The sequence below is a fragment of the Aulonocara sp. 'chitande type north' Nkhata Bay genome, linkage group LG15 (assembly GCF_057382095.1).
Source record: "Aulonocara sp. 'chitande type north' Nkhata Bay isolate Kocher_YH1m ecotype deep benthic linkage group LG15, A_spYH_male_GT1.1, whole genome shotgun sequence".
NCBI classification, from domain to species: domain Eukaryota; kingdom Metazoa; phylum Chordata; class Actinopteri; order Cichliformes; family Cichlidae; genus Aulonocara; species Aulonocara sp. 'chitande type north' Nkhata Bay.
In genome coordinates this window covers 16,234,089-16,249,043 of record NC_141358.1, presented here as the reverse complement: position 1 = coordinate 16,249,043, position 14,955 = coordinate 16,234,089, and the positions used below count along the sequence as shown (strand labels likewise).

General features: G+C 39.4%; 2 protein-coding genes across 7 annotated transcripts in view; one reads left to right on the top strand and one right to left on the bottom strand.

Annotated features, from left to right (window-relative positions):
- The window catches only part of LOC147312842 (interleukin-6 receptor subunit beta-like), a 30,449-nt gene extending 25,451 nt beyond the window's left edge, over positions 1-4,998 (bottom strand). For all 6 annotated transcript variants that reach the window (XM_086264618.1, XM_086264620.1, XM_086264619.1 and 3 more), the window contains exon 1: positions 4,588-4,998. In XM_086264618.1, the coding sequence (XP_086120744.1) occupies positions 4,588-4,642 (55 nt within the window). In that variant the 5' untranslated portion in view covers positions 4,643-4,998. The remainder of the gene's footprint in view (positions 1-4,587) is intronic.
- Positions 4,999-9,087: 4,089 nt separating this feature from the next.
- Positions 9,088-14,387, top strand: rdh14b (retinol dehydrogenase 14b). Its single transcript, XM_086264625.1, has 2 exons — positions 9,088-9,502; positions 11,964-14,387. Exons 1-2 carry the CDS (start codon positions 9,149-9,151, stop codon positions 12,579-12,581), a joined length of 972 nt encoding a protein of 323 aa, XP_086120751.1. The 5' UTR covers positions 9,088-9,148; the 3' UTR covers positions 12,582-14,387.
- The last annotated feature ends 568 nt before the right edge of the window (positions 14,388-14,955 follow it).

Genomic DNA, 14,955 nt, shown 5'->3' with positions numbered 1-14,955 from the left:
AGGATGCCTCCTGGGCACCTCCTGGGTGATGTGTTCCAGGCATGTCCCACTGGGAGGAGACCCCCGGGGCAGACCCAGGACACGCTGGAGAGATTATATCTCTCGGCTGGCCTGGGAACGCCTTGGTGTTCCTCCGGGTAAGCTGGAGGAGGTGGCTGGGGAGAGGGAGGTCTGGGCTTCTCTGCTTGGGCTGCTGGCCCCACGACCCGGCCCCGGATAAGCGGAAGAAAATGGATGGATGGATGAATGGGTGTGAACGGGTGACTGAGGCATGTTGTAGAGTGCTCAGGTAGAGTAGAAAAAAGATCTATAAGGACCACTTCATTTTATTCTTTTTATTTCCTCCAGCACTCAACTTCTAAATTCTTCTTCTCTGATTATGTCTCATTGAGTCCATGTGTCTTGGTTTTATCTAACTCATCATCTTTTCTTACCCCTTTCCTCACCTGTGTCCCCGTGTCTGTCTGGTCTCTCAGTGTTTGCTCACCTTTCTGTCATTGTGTCAAGCCTGCGCATTTGTGCTTTGTTTTTTCCTGTTTTATTTTGGTGTCTGTTCTTACTTGTATCTTATTTGTATTTCTATTTCCTTTTGTCAGTTGTAATGAGCCCCAGCTGTGATCCCACCTGTTTCCCTTCCCTTCATTATTCTGTGTGAATATATATTGTCTCAGTTCTTCCTCTTGGCTGTGTCCTTGCTTCTTGTTGATTTTCCCTCTTTAAAGAGTGTATTTCTTATTTTTTAACCTGCATTATTTTGTGGTTAGTTGAAGTTCAGCAATAAAGCTGCTTGTTAGTTTTAACCCTTGTTTCTGAGTGCTACATTTTGGTCTGACTCCTTACTGCAACAATACCAGCCTCGACTGTTTGTTCACTTTTTTTGTATTTAGCCCACACTTCCTCTTGTACAGAGGGTTTTTTTTTACACTTGGGTTGGGTCATAGTCTGCTACTCTGAGAATACGAAGTTCTTCTTACCCAGCTTCCTTTCTTTTTCTTGAACCAATTCTCATTTCTTCATATTTTTGCTTCCAGGAAATCAGACTTTCTTGTCATTTTTCTTTAAAAAAAAAAGGAATAGTTCTCTAGGTTTTTGGAAAGTCTTAAAAACACAGTCTGACAGGCATAAAATAGGATTTTGCATCAACCAGTTGGTTCCCAAAGAGCGAATTAGTCGAAACCTCTGCATATGTCAGCATAGTGTGCAGTGTGTCCTTAAAAGTAACTGAGGAAAAAAGAAGAAGTGGCAAGCAGTAAAAAAAGATACTCTGCAGCACATGATCACATGAACGTGTCCTCAAGAAAGAGGAAAAAAGTTAACAAAAACCTGAAAAATAACCTGAGATGTGAACCCAAACACAGAAAAGTTCCACTAAATTTTGATCCACCATGAAGTATCATCTGGAAAGCACCTGACTGGAAATGGCTTCATTATTTAACCTGACAATAATCCCAAATACACCAATGCAGTGAAAGCATACCAGGATATAAAAAACACACAATGTAGCACTATCATTCATGGATCTGCCTCAACTTTATCGAGCAGTGTGGGATCATCTTGACACAGAACAGAACAAAAAGGCAGCCGACATCCAAAGGAGAGCTTTGAATGTTCTTCAAGGAGCCTGGAGAATTATTCCTAAAAGTTTGGGCTGTGCTGAAAAATAAAGGTGGTCATACCAAATATTGACTTTTAAGCTTGTTATTTCCCCATTTTCTCAAGAAAATATAAATAAATGAGGAGTGGCTTGAGACTTTTTGCTCACCTAACTGTAATCTAATCCCACTTCTTAGTCCAACACAATTTTAAATCAGCAGAAAAATCTGTGCAAACTGGAGACTGAATGTGATACAAGAGAAAGTTTTGTTAATTAGGCTTTGCATCTTATGCAAAGATTTAAATGTAATAAAGTCACGATCACTAAAAGTGTTAAAACATTAATCTATAGCATTCGAAATGCAAAAATAACCAGTGTAACATCCAGAATAATGCAAAGCTATCAAGAAAAATCTTTTTCTTATTCTTGCTGTTCTTGCACTGTTTGCTGCAACGTAGAAGTTTCGCAACTGAGATGAATGAGTCAGTCAAGTATGTCAGCAGCCTAAAATGAATACGATATGATACACAAGACTTTCTTTGATGACTCGTTCTGTAATTTCATCAAAGCGACACCATAACACCGTCCATGCCCAGGTTAGTTTTCTTACCTGGAAAAACTCATCATGCTTATTCCATCCTTTAATGTGATGACTTTATAGCTTGCTCACAACTTTACTTAATTTGGCATGCTTGTGCAAGTTTTAGCTGTAACAGGTTCGTTCCATGTAACATTTAAAGCTTATTTTTTGATGACCAGAAGTTTCCATTTTAGACAGCCAGCGCTGAATCAGGTAGTTTTTGTTTTGTTTTTGTTTTTTTAATGAGTCTTAACTGTGATCATCCTGAAAAGCTCGATCATCAATCAGCAGGATGGACATATCTTCAGTATTTTAAACAGTTTTTACTGCCATGTCTGTGTTAACTGGAGGCATTCTGATGAGTTACAGCAGGAAAATCCCAGGTGCTAGCTACAGTAAGACAAGCAGCATAGCAGGCCAGTAATGCCATAACCCTGGAAACAATAACACTTAATTGAAATGCAATAGCTTACGCTTTGAAAACCTACCCATGATCCACTTCTCAACAGACGTTTTTGAAAAATGAATTTTTGCTTGTTTTTGTGTAGACTAAGCCTTACATCCTTAGAGAAGCTTATAGTTATTTAAAAAAAAAAGATTATTGTTTGGGCACTGAGAGTAGAGAATAGACAGAGTCTGGGGTGGTCCAAGGCCCAATCACAATCAGTGACTTGAATAATGTAAATCTAGAAGCCTGTGAACCTTTATTTAGATCAGAAAGCAGTTTAGTCAGATTCCCACAATGTCTCATTTCAAGTTCCTACGCCTGATCCTCATCCTTGCATCTGTAACATACTGCAGAATGCCTCAGGGGGGATTCATGGAAAGTATGCTATCAATTCACAATACTTTCTGTTAGTGCTCACTAACAGTTTCAGGTTTAAAGCTTATTATGTGAAGCAGCCACAGAAAGATTTCAGTTCACATTAACGGTACATGAGCTCTTTGAGATTCATTATTACAAATAATAGCATCGTGACGATCTGACACGACCCTGAGTCTGCTATGTAAACAAGATGACATGCTCCAAACAGCATCAACTCTTACACCGTCATCAATTAAAAAGAAACATTTCTGAGAAATTTCTGTGAAAACTACGATCGCTGGTGCTCTGACTCACATTTAGTGACTGAACAATAACAAACTAAATCTTCAAAATTCCTCTGAACAGGTGTGATGTCTGAAACGTGTATTGCACTGCATTTGGTTTGAATCAAGCTGCTTTTCTCATGCTTAGCACCATATGTACCCTGTTCCCTGACTTCCAAGAGGTCAGTGCCCCCTGTGGTGGCATGACAGAGACACGACCTTAACATTACTTACTGTACAATATAAAGCGCCTTGAGGCGACTGCTGTTGTGATTTGGCGCTATATAAATAAAATTGAATTGAATCGAATTGAAACATTAACAAATAATTTCATAGTTTTATAAAACCGGTGAAGAATATTACGCCAGAGTTAATACATATTTTACCTTTGATTCATAGTGTTTGAGTCCCATGAATCAATGAGACTACCGGAGGTCTCCCTGGCCCTTTGGAGGTACCTCACCCTCAAGTTGGGAAAACATGTATAAAGACTTGTTAATAATGTAGTTTGTAATGTAGTTTGGATAGTTTAGATTATTTAGCACATTTCTCCTGATAAAACTGTTACACTGAAGAAGGATGGTCTATTTTTACAATATTTAATTGTTGTGTTGTTACTTTAACTTATCTAAAAAGGACAATGGGATCATCTGTTATAAAGAAAAGCAACAGACCATTAGAGGAGTTCCCAGAATAGGTGTAACCTTGTACAAGTTAGAAAGGAAAAGCACTGTAACTTTTCAATCTGATTAGATTTGTTATTGCATAAGTTGTTTTTTTTTTCTCTTCTAGTCCTCATGGAAAATATTTAGACAAGCAGGGACACTTCCATGTAGAATATTTGTTGATTTTCAGTAATCGGAGAAGGATTGTCAGACATTTCATCAGGTTCTGTTCACTTTGGTTAAAAAATGAGGTGTTTTATTAAATCAATGGAGCCACATATGGTTACCACCTATCCGGATCTTTGCTTTTAGAAGAAAAACGAGTCATTCTTAGTAATGCATACTTAAACAGAAATAACACCATTCAAAGCAAAACTCTGATACAGTTAAAAAGTTTAGGATTCTGATCTTATTTCAGATCATAATTATTTAAAATGCTGGAGGTTATTATTCTTTCAAAGTGAGAATATTTGTAGGTAAATTTGGGTCTAAGCACACATGCAAGAGTAGCTACCCTTCATTACTGAAAGTAAAACAAAAAATGGGCATTTCCCATAAAGCCCAGAACTGAGTTTTATTGCTCAGCATATCTGGAAATCCCTTTAATACTTATTTTGTTTTCCAACTATGCGACGCATAAAATGCTAAAATTGACTTACCAGCACGAATGGATGAGATTCCAGCCAGGATAAATACAAGTTGGAAAGTGTACATCTTTTTATCCTGTAATCAGACCTCAGACAAATCCGCTGTTCAAATGCATTTAGAGCTGACAGTTATTCCGCTGAGCAACACAGAAGCACTCCAACGGCTTCAACCGAGGCTGTTATGATAGACGGCACCCGACCCTCCGCCACATTTTCCTAACTAACGCTTTATTTCAGCCATCATGTAACAGGAACTGAAGCAAACCCTGAACTGAACAGGAGGTATTGCCCAACTGGAAAGACAGAGAGAAAAAGAGGAAGTGAAGTAACTCCTCAACCGCCTTCAAACTTTGATTATTTCAGTCTGTTATTATCTCGGCGACGTGAAAGGGAGCTCATTTAAATACCTCCCCGCTCCGGAGACTCGCGAACCACACGTGACTGCCGGTAAATCAGTTCGTATAATCTGGCGCACAGCCAATAGCAGCAGAGCACTTTATGACCTGGACATCAGCAACATTCTCAAACACAAAGTTAATTGAGTTTTTTTCTCTCTCATTAGTTTTTATTGAGTTTTGTTTCAGTTTCCAGGCTTGTGTCTGTCGGGCAGACTGTGGTGTTTAAAGGACGCTCAGTTGGTACTAAGGGTTCCAAAATGCTCCAAGAAAATATCCCCCACACCATTACACGACCACCAGCAGCCTGAACCACTGATCGATCCAGGATCGATCCAGGATTTCATGTCATGTTATATCCTGAATGTTGTAGTAGAAATTGACGCAGGCAGACAGATCGCTCTCGTACACTGGGGCCTCTGGATGTCTGGGGCCTGGATCTTCTCCATGCATGCTTCATGCTCTGGGAGACAGGGCTATGGCTCCCCACACCCTCTAGCAGATCATTACATGGAGAAACCTTTTCAATACAAGCGCGCTCATGTTCTTGTTCAAACCTTCCAGGCAGCTGAGACTTTTCGCTGTGTTGTTTGTTTTCCATGTACTTATGATTCTCTTCAGGTATTCTTGCTTCCTCCCAATGACATACGTGTAAATTCGTGATTCTAGATTGGCCATAGGATGTACATTCCTTGTCTGTCTCCCTGTGTCAGCGCTGTGAGAGACTGGAGACCTGTCCAGGGTGCTACAAGTGATCTGGGATCAGCTCCAGGTCCTTTGTGATTTGTCATTTTAAGAATGCTTTGATAAAAGTTAAACTTACATAACACTCTGGGGACATAAAAAACCCCTGCTATCTATAATATTTTAAGTTAATATGGTAAAGGAATATTATGAAATGTGTTTAGATTACTTTAAGTGTGAGTTGTGAGATGAAAACGACAAACGTTGGAGGCTTGGAGGGAAAAGTGTAGTTTCTAAACGAGCGAATGAACAAACAGCTAATTTATTTTGTCTAGGACTACTAATGCACACTGTGAGTCATGTCTTTTAAGCAAGGGCAACAATTAGTCGGGTTGTTACGAAACATTTATTTCAAAAGAAAAGGTGAACAGATCACAAATAACAGGATGGTTTACCTGTGAGCAGTTGTTAAAAACACATTACAGAACTCAGCACTGTGAAACTCAGGGGCTTTTGTTTCAGACGCAGCCAGAAAGAGTGAAGCAATTGCCCCAAGTGTAATAGAAGAATAAAGAGAGGACAGATTTCTTGAGTTTAAATGATTCAATTTTTTTGGCCTTCAGCCGTTTGGACCATTACACTGAAGGTCACAAAAGCTGAATCATTTTGTCTGACAAAACTGCTCTTCTTATTATGGAGTACTAGAAAAAGCGTAAGCATTTTCTTAACATGTTACTGCTAAAATTTATATGCACATATGTTACAGTATGCAGTAAGTCCACCAATCAGAAATGATAAGTTACTCCGGCTATAACCGACAACCTCAACCGGTTACATGACAAATTCATTCCAAGAATCAAACCTCTTATAGGAGAAAAATGACACACAAAATACCTATTAACAGGTACAGTTATTGCTCACTGTGCTATGAGATAATCTACAGGAAAAAGTGAATAATCAACTGTGGTGTCATTTCCTCTATTACCGCAACTGCTATAAAGGAAGCGAGTCCTTTTGTATAACAGAATATGATCGATACATGGATGGATTATGAGTCAGCACCTCAACAAACAAATCAAAGCCCCAGGAGGATTATTTGTTATTGTCTGTTCCTGTTTGAGGTTATTTAGACTCTTCTTTTATGTCTTCAGACCAACAAGAAATATTTTTCAACAAGAAATATGAAGCTCGAGCTCTCTTATCAGTCACTTTTTCTTGTTTTGCGCTCATATAGTTCCATCTAATGGTCGAAACATATTTCGCTGAAAATTTAATCCATCCATTTTTTTATGCTTAACCGATTCAAGGTAGGGAGGAGCTCATTCCAACTGTCAAAGGGCAAGAAAATTTAATTATAACAAGTAAAACTGAGGGGAAAAAAATAATTATGACATTCTTTACTGACAGGTTCAATGAAAAACACATTAACATTCCCAATAGCCATCACTTAAAAATGTTAGTTCGGTAGTCAGTCATTTCCCACTCCACTGAATATTAATGATACATGCAATTTCTAGGCAAAACAGTTTACTTTTATTTTCTGACCTTGCTGTCTGTCATTTGTGGAAAATGTGTGTGTTGACGTCAACTATGCAACACTTTGTTTTTCTGTAATTGTCCTTACAGAGCAGTTTGTCGGCACAGCAGCATTATAAATTGTGTTTAATGAGCCAGAGCAAAAATGTAGAGCTCCAAAGAGAAAACAGAGTAGGAAGCAGGATAAATGTACCAACCATGACTTTGGCTTTGAGCTGTGCAGGGCCCAAAAGATGAAGTTCTGTGTGAGTAGTGTGTGTTTTTGTAAAGGATTGAAACATTGTTACCACTTATATACTGAAAATCTGCACTCATACTCTAATGTGTATTTGTGTTATATTAAGAAGCTGGTCAACTGGTAGAGTATGCTTGCTTGGTACAGTTTCAGTGAACGAAGTTATTTTGTAAGATTTTTAAATGGCTTCTGAGGCGTTATCTCTCTGTTTCTTGGACAGTTTCTGGAGGGATGACTGGCAGGCAGGCAAGATTCTGAAACAGCTGTTAGTGTAGCAGTGCAGGGACAGAGTTTGACGGGTCTCAGGTACGTTTTGCTGGCAGTATTCATGAATCTCCTCAGGAGAGTCTGGATCCAGGAAGAAAGGCTCAGAAAGTCGTTTTCCAACTGCAGACTGCAGACGGATAGATGGAGTTACTGTCCAGGAAAGGAGACTCTGACAAGGGAGGCCAGCAACAAACTCTGGCCCACAACCTTCTACCTGCGACTTAAAGATATAGGTTTCTCAAACAGAAAGAGAGAGAAAGGAAAGAATGAAGAAAAAACCTCCAGCCTGTCAGTATCATTATAGAAGTTTGTATTTGTACAAAATGGCCTGGGCACCCACACCAACTACAGGCCAACACAGAGCCAGTGCACAAAAAAGGGGCTTTCCTAAGGAGGCTGAGATCCTTCCATGCGTGCAGCAAAATTATGGAGATGTTTTGTCACTCTGCTGTGGCAAGGACAGTGGTCTTCTTGGGGTGCAGCATTGGAGCTGGTGACACTAAGAAACTGAATAAACAGAGCAGGAGATCTGAATCTTAAATTGTAATTGGCTGCAAACTGGACCCACCCATCAAAGCTGCGGTGGAGAGGAAGTAGCATCAGTCATCAGTTATCCATCACGGACAATCCTGACCACCACTGCACCTCTTACTGAACAGGCCCGGGTGGAAAATGTTTCTTTCCACCTCCACTAAGACATAAGTTGAAAATCTTTTACACCACATATGATCACCTACTATAATACAACATATATGTGAGGTGGAGAGTCATCTGCCAGATATGTTATTTTTGTATTACTTGTTATTTCATAATCATTTCAACTGCTGGAACAAATACTACTACTACTACTACTAATAATAATAATAATGGGAATATGGGAAAAATAAAATAGGTCTCATCTCGTCTGTGTAGATTTTTTGGCTTTTCATATAGCTCCATCTAGTGGCTGATACAGATATCGCGGTAAATGACATTACGAAAAACAAAAAGGTAAAGTATTATTTCTGACCTCTATAAGCTCAATTAAAAAGTAGTAGCCGATAGAAAACATCCTTAGAAAAAACTTTATATTTGTTTCGGTGAAAACAAACTGGTGTACAGTTTAGTTTAGCATATCGTGATTATATTGTTCCGTTACGAAAATAACCCGGAAGATATTTTATGGGACAGTTTGAAGTCGCTAATGTTGCTAACTTGGTTAGCGTGTGAACGGTTTCAGCCTACTCAATACGTTCAGTCGTGTGCTTGCTTTAAAAATACACGTGTGTGTGTGTATGTGTATATATATATATATATATATATATATATATATATATATATATATATATATATATAAATAAAATGTGTTGTTGGCTGACAGGCTGTGAAATCTTAGACTATAATCATTTCCGGGGTCATCTTTTACTGTCGATACATAACAGTTTCTCTCAGCGACTTGTCACCCGTCACAGCTTTTATGTCCGCTCCTCTGCTAATTGCCGCTGTTGTTGGCGGTGGGGTCCTGCTTCTTATGCGGCGTTTATTCCCCCGTCAGAAAGCCGTTAAGTTGCTCCGTTATTCAGGAGAAAATATGCGAGGCAAGACAGTCATCGTGACCGGGGCAAACAGCGGGATAGGGAAGGCCCTGGCCGGGGAGCTTTTGAAGCTCCGCGCCCGGGTCATTATGGCTTGCCGGGACCCGCGGAGCGCCGAGGAGGCAGCAGAGGACATCAAGAAGCAAGCGGGACCAGAAAACGGGGAGGTGGTCATCAAACACCTGGACCTGGCTTCTCTTAGATCAGTCCGAAATTTCTGTGAGGAGGTGACTCAGGTAAATGAGAACCCAAACAAAGCAAGAGAGTAGATGTTTGTAGTTTATTTACCAGCTGTGGTGCACTTTGTTATTGAGCCCAACTCAGCAGAAAAAAACAGAGCATTGTTCCAGGGGGACTGTCCTTGGTGCTGAAATTAAGTATTGGACCCCAAACCCATATTTGTTACAGATGCAAATAAACTATTGTCCAACAGGGGCCAGTCTAGAAGTGTTGGTCTCCTGGCAGATGTTAAGAGTTAATATCCTATTATATTGTAAGCTTCAGCAAAGACGATACTGTTTAACTGTAGCAGTGATCCTTGAAAGGCTTCAAGTATTTTGTTTATGTGGTCCGATATCACAGATTTTCATCAGGTGGCTTTTCATTTCATACAACAAACAATACTCTGTGTGCTTAGACTATTGAGTCACAAATGAGAGTAAACACAGGAGGAGCCAAAAGCTTCCTATACATTGATTACTGTGCAAAATTTTGATCCACCACTCATTTTCTTATATTATGCCTCCAATGAGCCAGACATTTTTAAAGTGGTCTTGATAATTCTCCTGGCTTTCTGAAGGTCTTTGAAAGTCTTTCCTTAGAGATTTGCCTTTTCACTCATTTTCAGTTCACTCTTTGTATCTGATCATTTTCAGAGCATTCATTCTAGCATAAAAAAAGCACCTAACTCAAGAGATGAACCAGTGTTATTGCTACACATAATGGCACATACTGTCAGTCTTTCATAACAAAATGTAAAATTTCTTCTCATTTTTAAAGTTGAATATACAACAATGCCAAAGATAACACAGTTTGACAGGCATAAAATAATATTATTGTACCAACAAGGTGATTGCCAAAGAGCTGTCTGTTGAAAACTTGGCATATCTCAGCAGTGTGTCCTTAAGAAATTTGAGGGAGCTGGACAAGTGGCGGGGAAAAGCGGTGGGCCCAAAAAACTGTCTACAGCAGATAAAATAATGTACTTAAGAAATAGGAGAAAAAATCCAGGAAAGAACTGACACACTGCCAGTGCAGACTGGCCTCCCCAAATTTCAGACCTCAACATTATTGCAAAGAACAGAACAAAAGGCAGCAAGCATCCAAAGAAGAGCTTCGAATGTGCATCAAGAATCCTGGTGAACTATTCCTGAAGACTACCTAAAGAAATGAGAAGAAAGCTAGCCTAAGAGAGCTCAGGCTGTGTTTAAGAATCAAGGTGGTCATACCAAATATTGACTTTCAAGCTTTTTAGGATTGTGAAAACTCAGTTTTTGCTCTATAAAACAGTGTTTTTCTATATGTTATACACATTTTTCAATAAATCTCTTCACCAGAGCAAACTTTTAAGAAATAAAGGGTGGCTTGACACTTTTGCACAGTACTGTAATAGACACTCAAGATGGTAAATTCACAATGCTGTATTAGTTTGATGAAGAAAAATTGTAACCACAGGCTATTATAGCATACCATTCCATAATTAATATAATTAAATGATAAAGACATACAATCTAATACAATTCAGTATAGCCTCCGCTATTAGAAAGTTTTATCGTTTCTATTTTTTTCTGTAATTTAAAAGTTCATATTAAACTATGTTTCTTACAGAAGTTATAATTAAAGTTACGGATTAACTGTATTGTTATATAACACACTGAGATGCTTTGGGGCTTTATTTTTGTCCTTCCTTCTAGCATTCAGGTATAATGTCTTTATAAGTACACATCATAGTTTAAGTCAAAGAGGTTTAGGTGTAAAACATTACTTATATATTTAGGAATTTGGCAGATACCTCGTATAACCACTGGGTGTCTCAGGGAGATCTCTGCAACCCAGAATGTGCTGTACTTTAAGTTTTATTAAAATAGGTATTATATTAATTAACTTAAGCCTTTATTTACCACAGGCCTGCCGGTGGGCCCATTTCACAAGCATTCTTAACCATGACCATAACTCAGTTAACATTTGAGTTCGTGAAAAAATTCAGATGGTTTCTGAAAAATCTGAATTATTTTCTTTTTCATTTTGCAGCTGAAATTACAAATTAGGTCATTTAGCCTGTAGAAGTCGTACTCAACAAAGGGATGAAAAGTTTTTGGCTTTTCCCTTAAGAAGAATCACTAAGATTGTAATAAAAATATTTTGTAATGCTTTCTTTTTTGGAGTATGGGGTTATTTATTCAAGCATAAATTGCATTTGTGTTTCTCAAGTGAGTGAAAATTGTCAGAAAAATGCATACTTTTTGTTAAATAAGATAATACAGACTGATTGCCTTCATTATACTCAGACCAGCCCTGCTCATGTGCATTGTCACACCATAACCCCATTCTAAGTGAAGAAAAAACTTATTTAAGTTGTTTGGTTAAAATTTGATCTTTTGTTATGCATATGGACAATTAATGCCTCTGGATGCTGGAGAAGCTGTAATAAAACCTTAATTGGAGTCTTAAATGTTTCAAATGTATCTTTGTTGTCAGGAGGAATCCCAGGTTGATGTGCTCATCAACAACGCCGGTATTTACCAGTGTCCCTACACAAAGACAGACGAAGGTTTTGAGATGCAGCTCGGTGTGAATCACTTGGGTCACTTCCTCCTCACTCACCTGCTGCTGGACCTCCTGAAGGCTTCGGCCCCTAGTCGCATCGTGGTGGTTTCCTCTAAACTTTACAAATATGGCCACATCAACTTCGATGACCTGAACAGTGAAAATAACTACAATAAGGCCTTCTGCTACAGTCAGAGCAAACTGGCCAACCTTCTGTTCACGCTGGAGCTGGCCCATCGCCTCGAGGGGACGGGGGTCACAGTCAATGCTCTCACCCCGGGGATCGTGAGGACCAGGTTAGGCAGACACATCCAAATCCCCCTCCTGGCAAAGCCGCTGTTCTACCTTGCCTCATTGGTCTTTTTCAAGAGTCCATTGGAGGGGGCCCAGACTCCTCTCTATCTGGCCTGCTCCCCAGAGGTGGAGGGAGTGTCGGGGAAGTGCTTTGCTAACTGCGAGGAGGAGGAGCTGTTACCCAAAGCTACAGATGAGGAGGCAGCCAAGAAACTGTGGGACATAAGCAGGAGGATGGTTGGACTCGCTGACTGAGCAGAGTCCAGCTCTGTGGATGGAGTTTGGGGAGTGGACTTAAGTGTTCTTGGACCTGATAGCTAATCTCTTGCAGCTCCACAGACACCATTCTACAAGCGTCCACTTGCAATAAATAAAAGAACTATTTCCATCCTGAGGATAAGAACATTAATTGAAGAGCATATTGTAGAGTGAAGTGCGATAGTGGTGTGTGTGCAAGAGTGCCACAATGCTTAGAGATTGTATAAAGATTTTAATTTTAAGGTGTGCCTATCAAAGTGATGTTTAAAAAAACAATGAAGCAGTGTTATGTGAAATAATCTGCTTACGTCTCAATAACCCTCCAGGTTTGCTTCTCCCCTAATTTTTAATAAGCTAAATAGCTTTCCAATTTCCACACCATTTAAGAAATCAGCTTGCACACAGCCGTAGCAGGGTTATATAAGTGCATGTAAACAAACCCTCACTCCCTAGAAAGACTCAGTGGGGGGGGGGAACATTTCCCTGTCTCTGATAAAAACATTTCATAGAAACAGATGTGAAAATTAACTCTAAACTTGATAATTTACTATATTCTGTAATGAATCGAATGCATAGATTACAGTTTTGTGTCTTGACCTAATCAGACAGGCATCCTCGGGTCAAAAGGAGCAAACTCTCAGGTGCATCGCCTCATAGAGTTCTTCAAAGCCACGCTGAGTTGTCACATTTTCCCGTCAGTGCTTGTGCTCTGCAGCTCCTGGAGTGAAACGCGTATCTGTTTCAGGTTCAGCTGTGGTGTTGGAAAGCTAAATTTTTGCATGCTTTAGCATCTGCTTTGCTGTGCAGAGGAAGGCGAGGTGGTGGAGTGATAGCAGTTGATCTAGTTCCCTTCATCTTGATGTGTTTGAAGTGTAAATGCTTTCTGCTAGGACAGCAAGGTTAGCGATGCCGATCGGTGAGCTGCTGCGCTGCAACTCCCTCCTGCGGATGGATTGAGAGTCCTCTTACCTCATTTTTATTAGTTAAAGTTCAAAGGCATTTGAATAAATTCAAGAGCCTTTCCAGACCATTTACTCAATTGCTAAGTGTGCTAAATGAACCAGTTTTCAAATGATACCAAAGGGTATTTAGAGAAGGACTGCAAGTAATCATTTTCCCACCAGAATAATCAATTTTTCCCAGTTAATCGATCAAATGAAAACTATCCTTCATGATATTAACATGCCATCGTCTTCAAGGAAAAAATGTGGTCGGGGGGAAAAAACCTGAATGATTGTGAAATCAAGATCGAAACACCAAAGCTGGACTTTGGAGATATGGAAAAAGGTGATGTGGTGTGATGAGTCTGGTGAGAGTGGTTATACTCTGGTGATTGACAAATCAGGACAAGAACAGACGTGGATGAAGCACTTACCTTACAGGTCTGTGGGGGTAGTGTGTGAGGTTGCTTCAGTTGGTCAGGTTTAGGTTAGGCACCTATGTACCCAAAATACACATAATGAATACACTGAATGAGCTGGTTTGGCCATCAGTACTTTTCTTCCATGACCACGCCGGTAAATTCCAAGGTGACAATGTCAAGGTTTAATGGGGATCAAATTGAAAATCAGTCAAACTCTTTGTTTTTAGGTATTTTGTCCAATCCCTATTTATTTAGTGCTTGGCGTGGCACTTTTAATACATCAAAGGGGAGTATACCATGATATAATTTTCCTTAGTAGCTCTAAATTAGTTCGTTAGATATCACAGACACTCACAGAATATTATCCATTTCCTTTTCTGTAGTATTTTCTTGATGATGACTCCTGGGAAAACACAAATAAACTTCCTCTCTGTTCTGAATTTGTTGGCAAAAATCCTTCTCTACTAACCTATTTTTTGCAATTATTTTTTTCCCAACAGTGAAAAAGCAGAGCTACTTAGTGACTCAGCAATCTGAGTCTGAATAATGAAAGGTCTTCCACTCGTTCATTCAGTCAGCTGAACACTGCAGATCAGCAGACATGTAATTATCTTGAAACAACAACCGATCGCTATGCAACTGCGTGAAAGATATTAAAACATGATATTGCTTTTATTCAGCGGCATTTCAAATCCCCAAATGTGTACATTAAAGGCTGGGAGCTTGTATGTATAATTTGTGCTTTATTAGGCGAACAAAACAACCAAAATATATAAACATGCATCGTTGTGAAATAAACGGGGTTACAGTGGTTTGGTGGGGTGTGGGCATCCAAATCTGAGGTAGAAAGGGGACAGGAAACCTCTCTTGGGGGATATAGAAGAGCAAAAAAGAAAGCAATACTGACTGGTAAAACAGATCAAACGTTCCATCAATAACAATAAAACACTCCCATCAATACTGTCAAATCCATTTAACAGAAGGAAAAACAAAACAAATGTTTCTCAT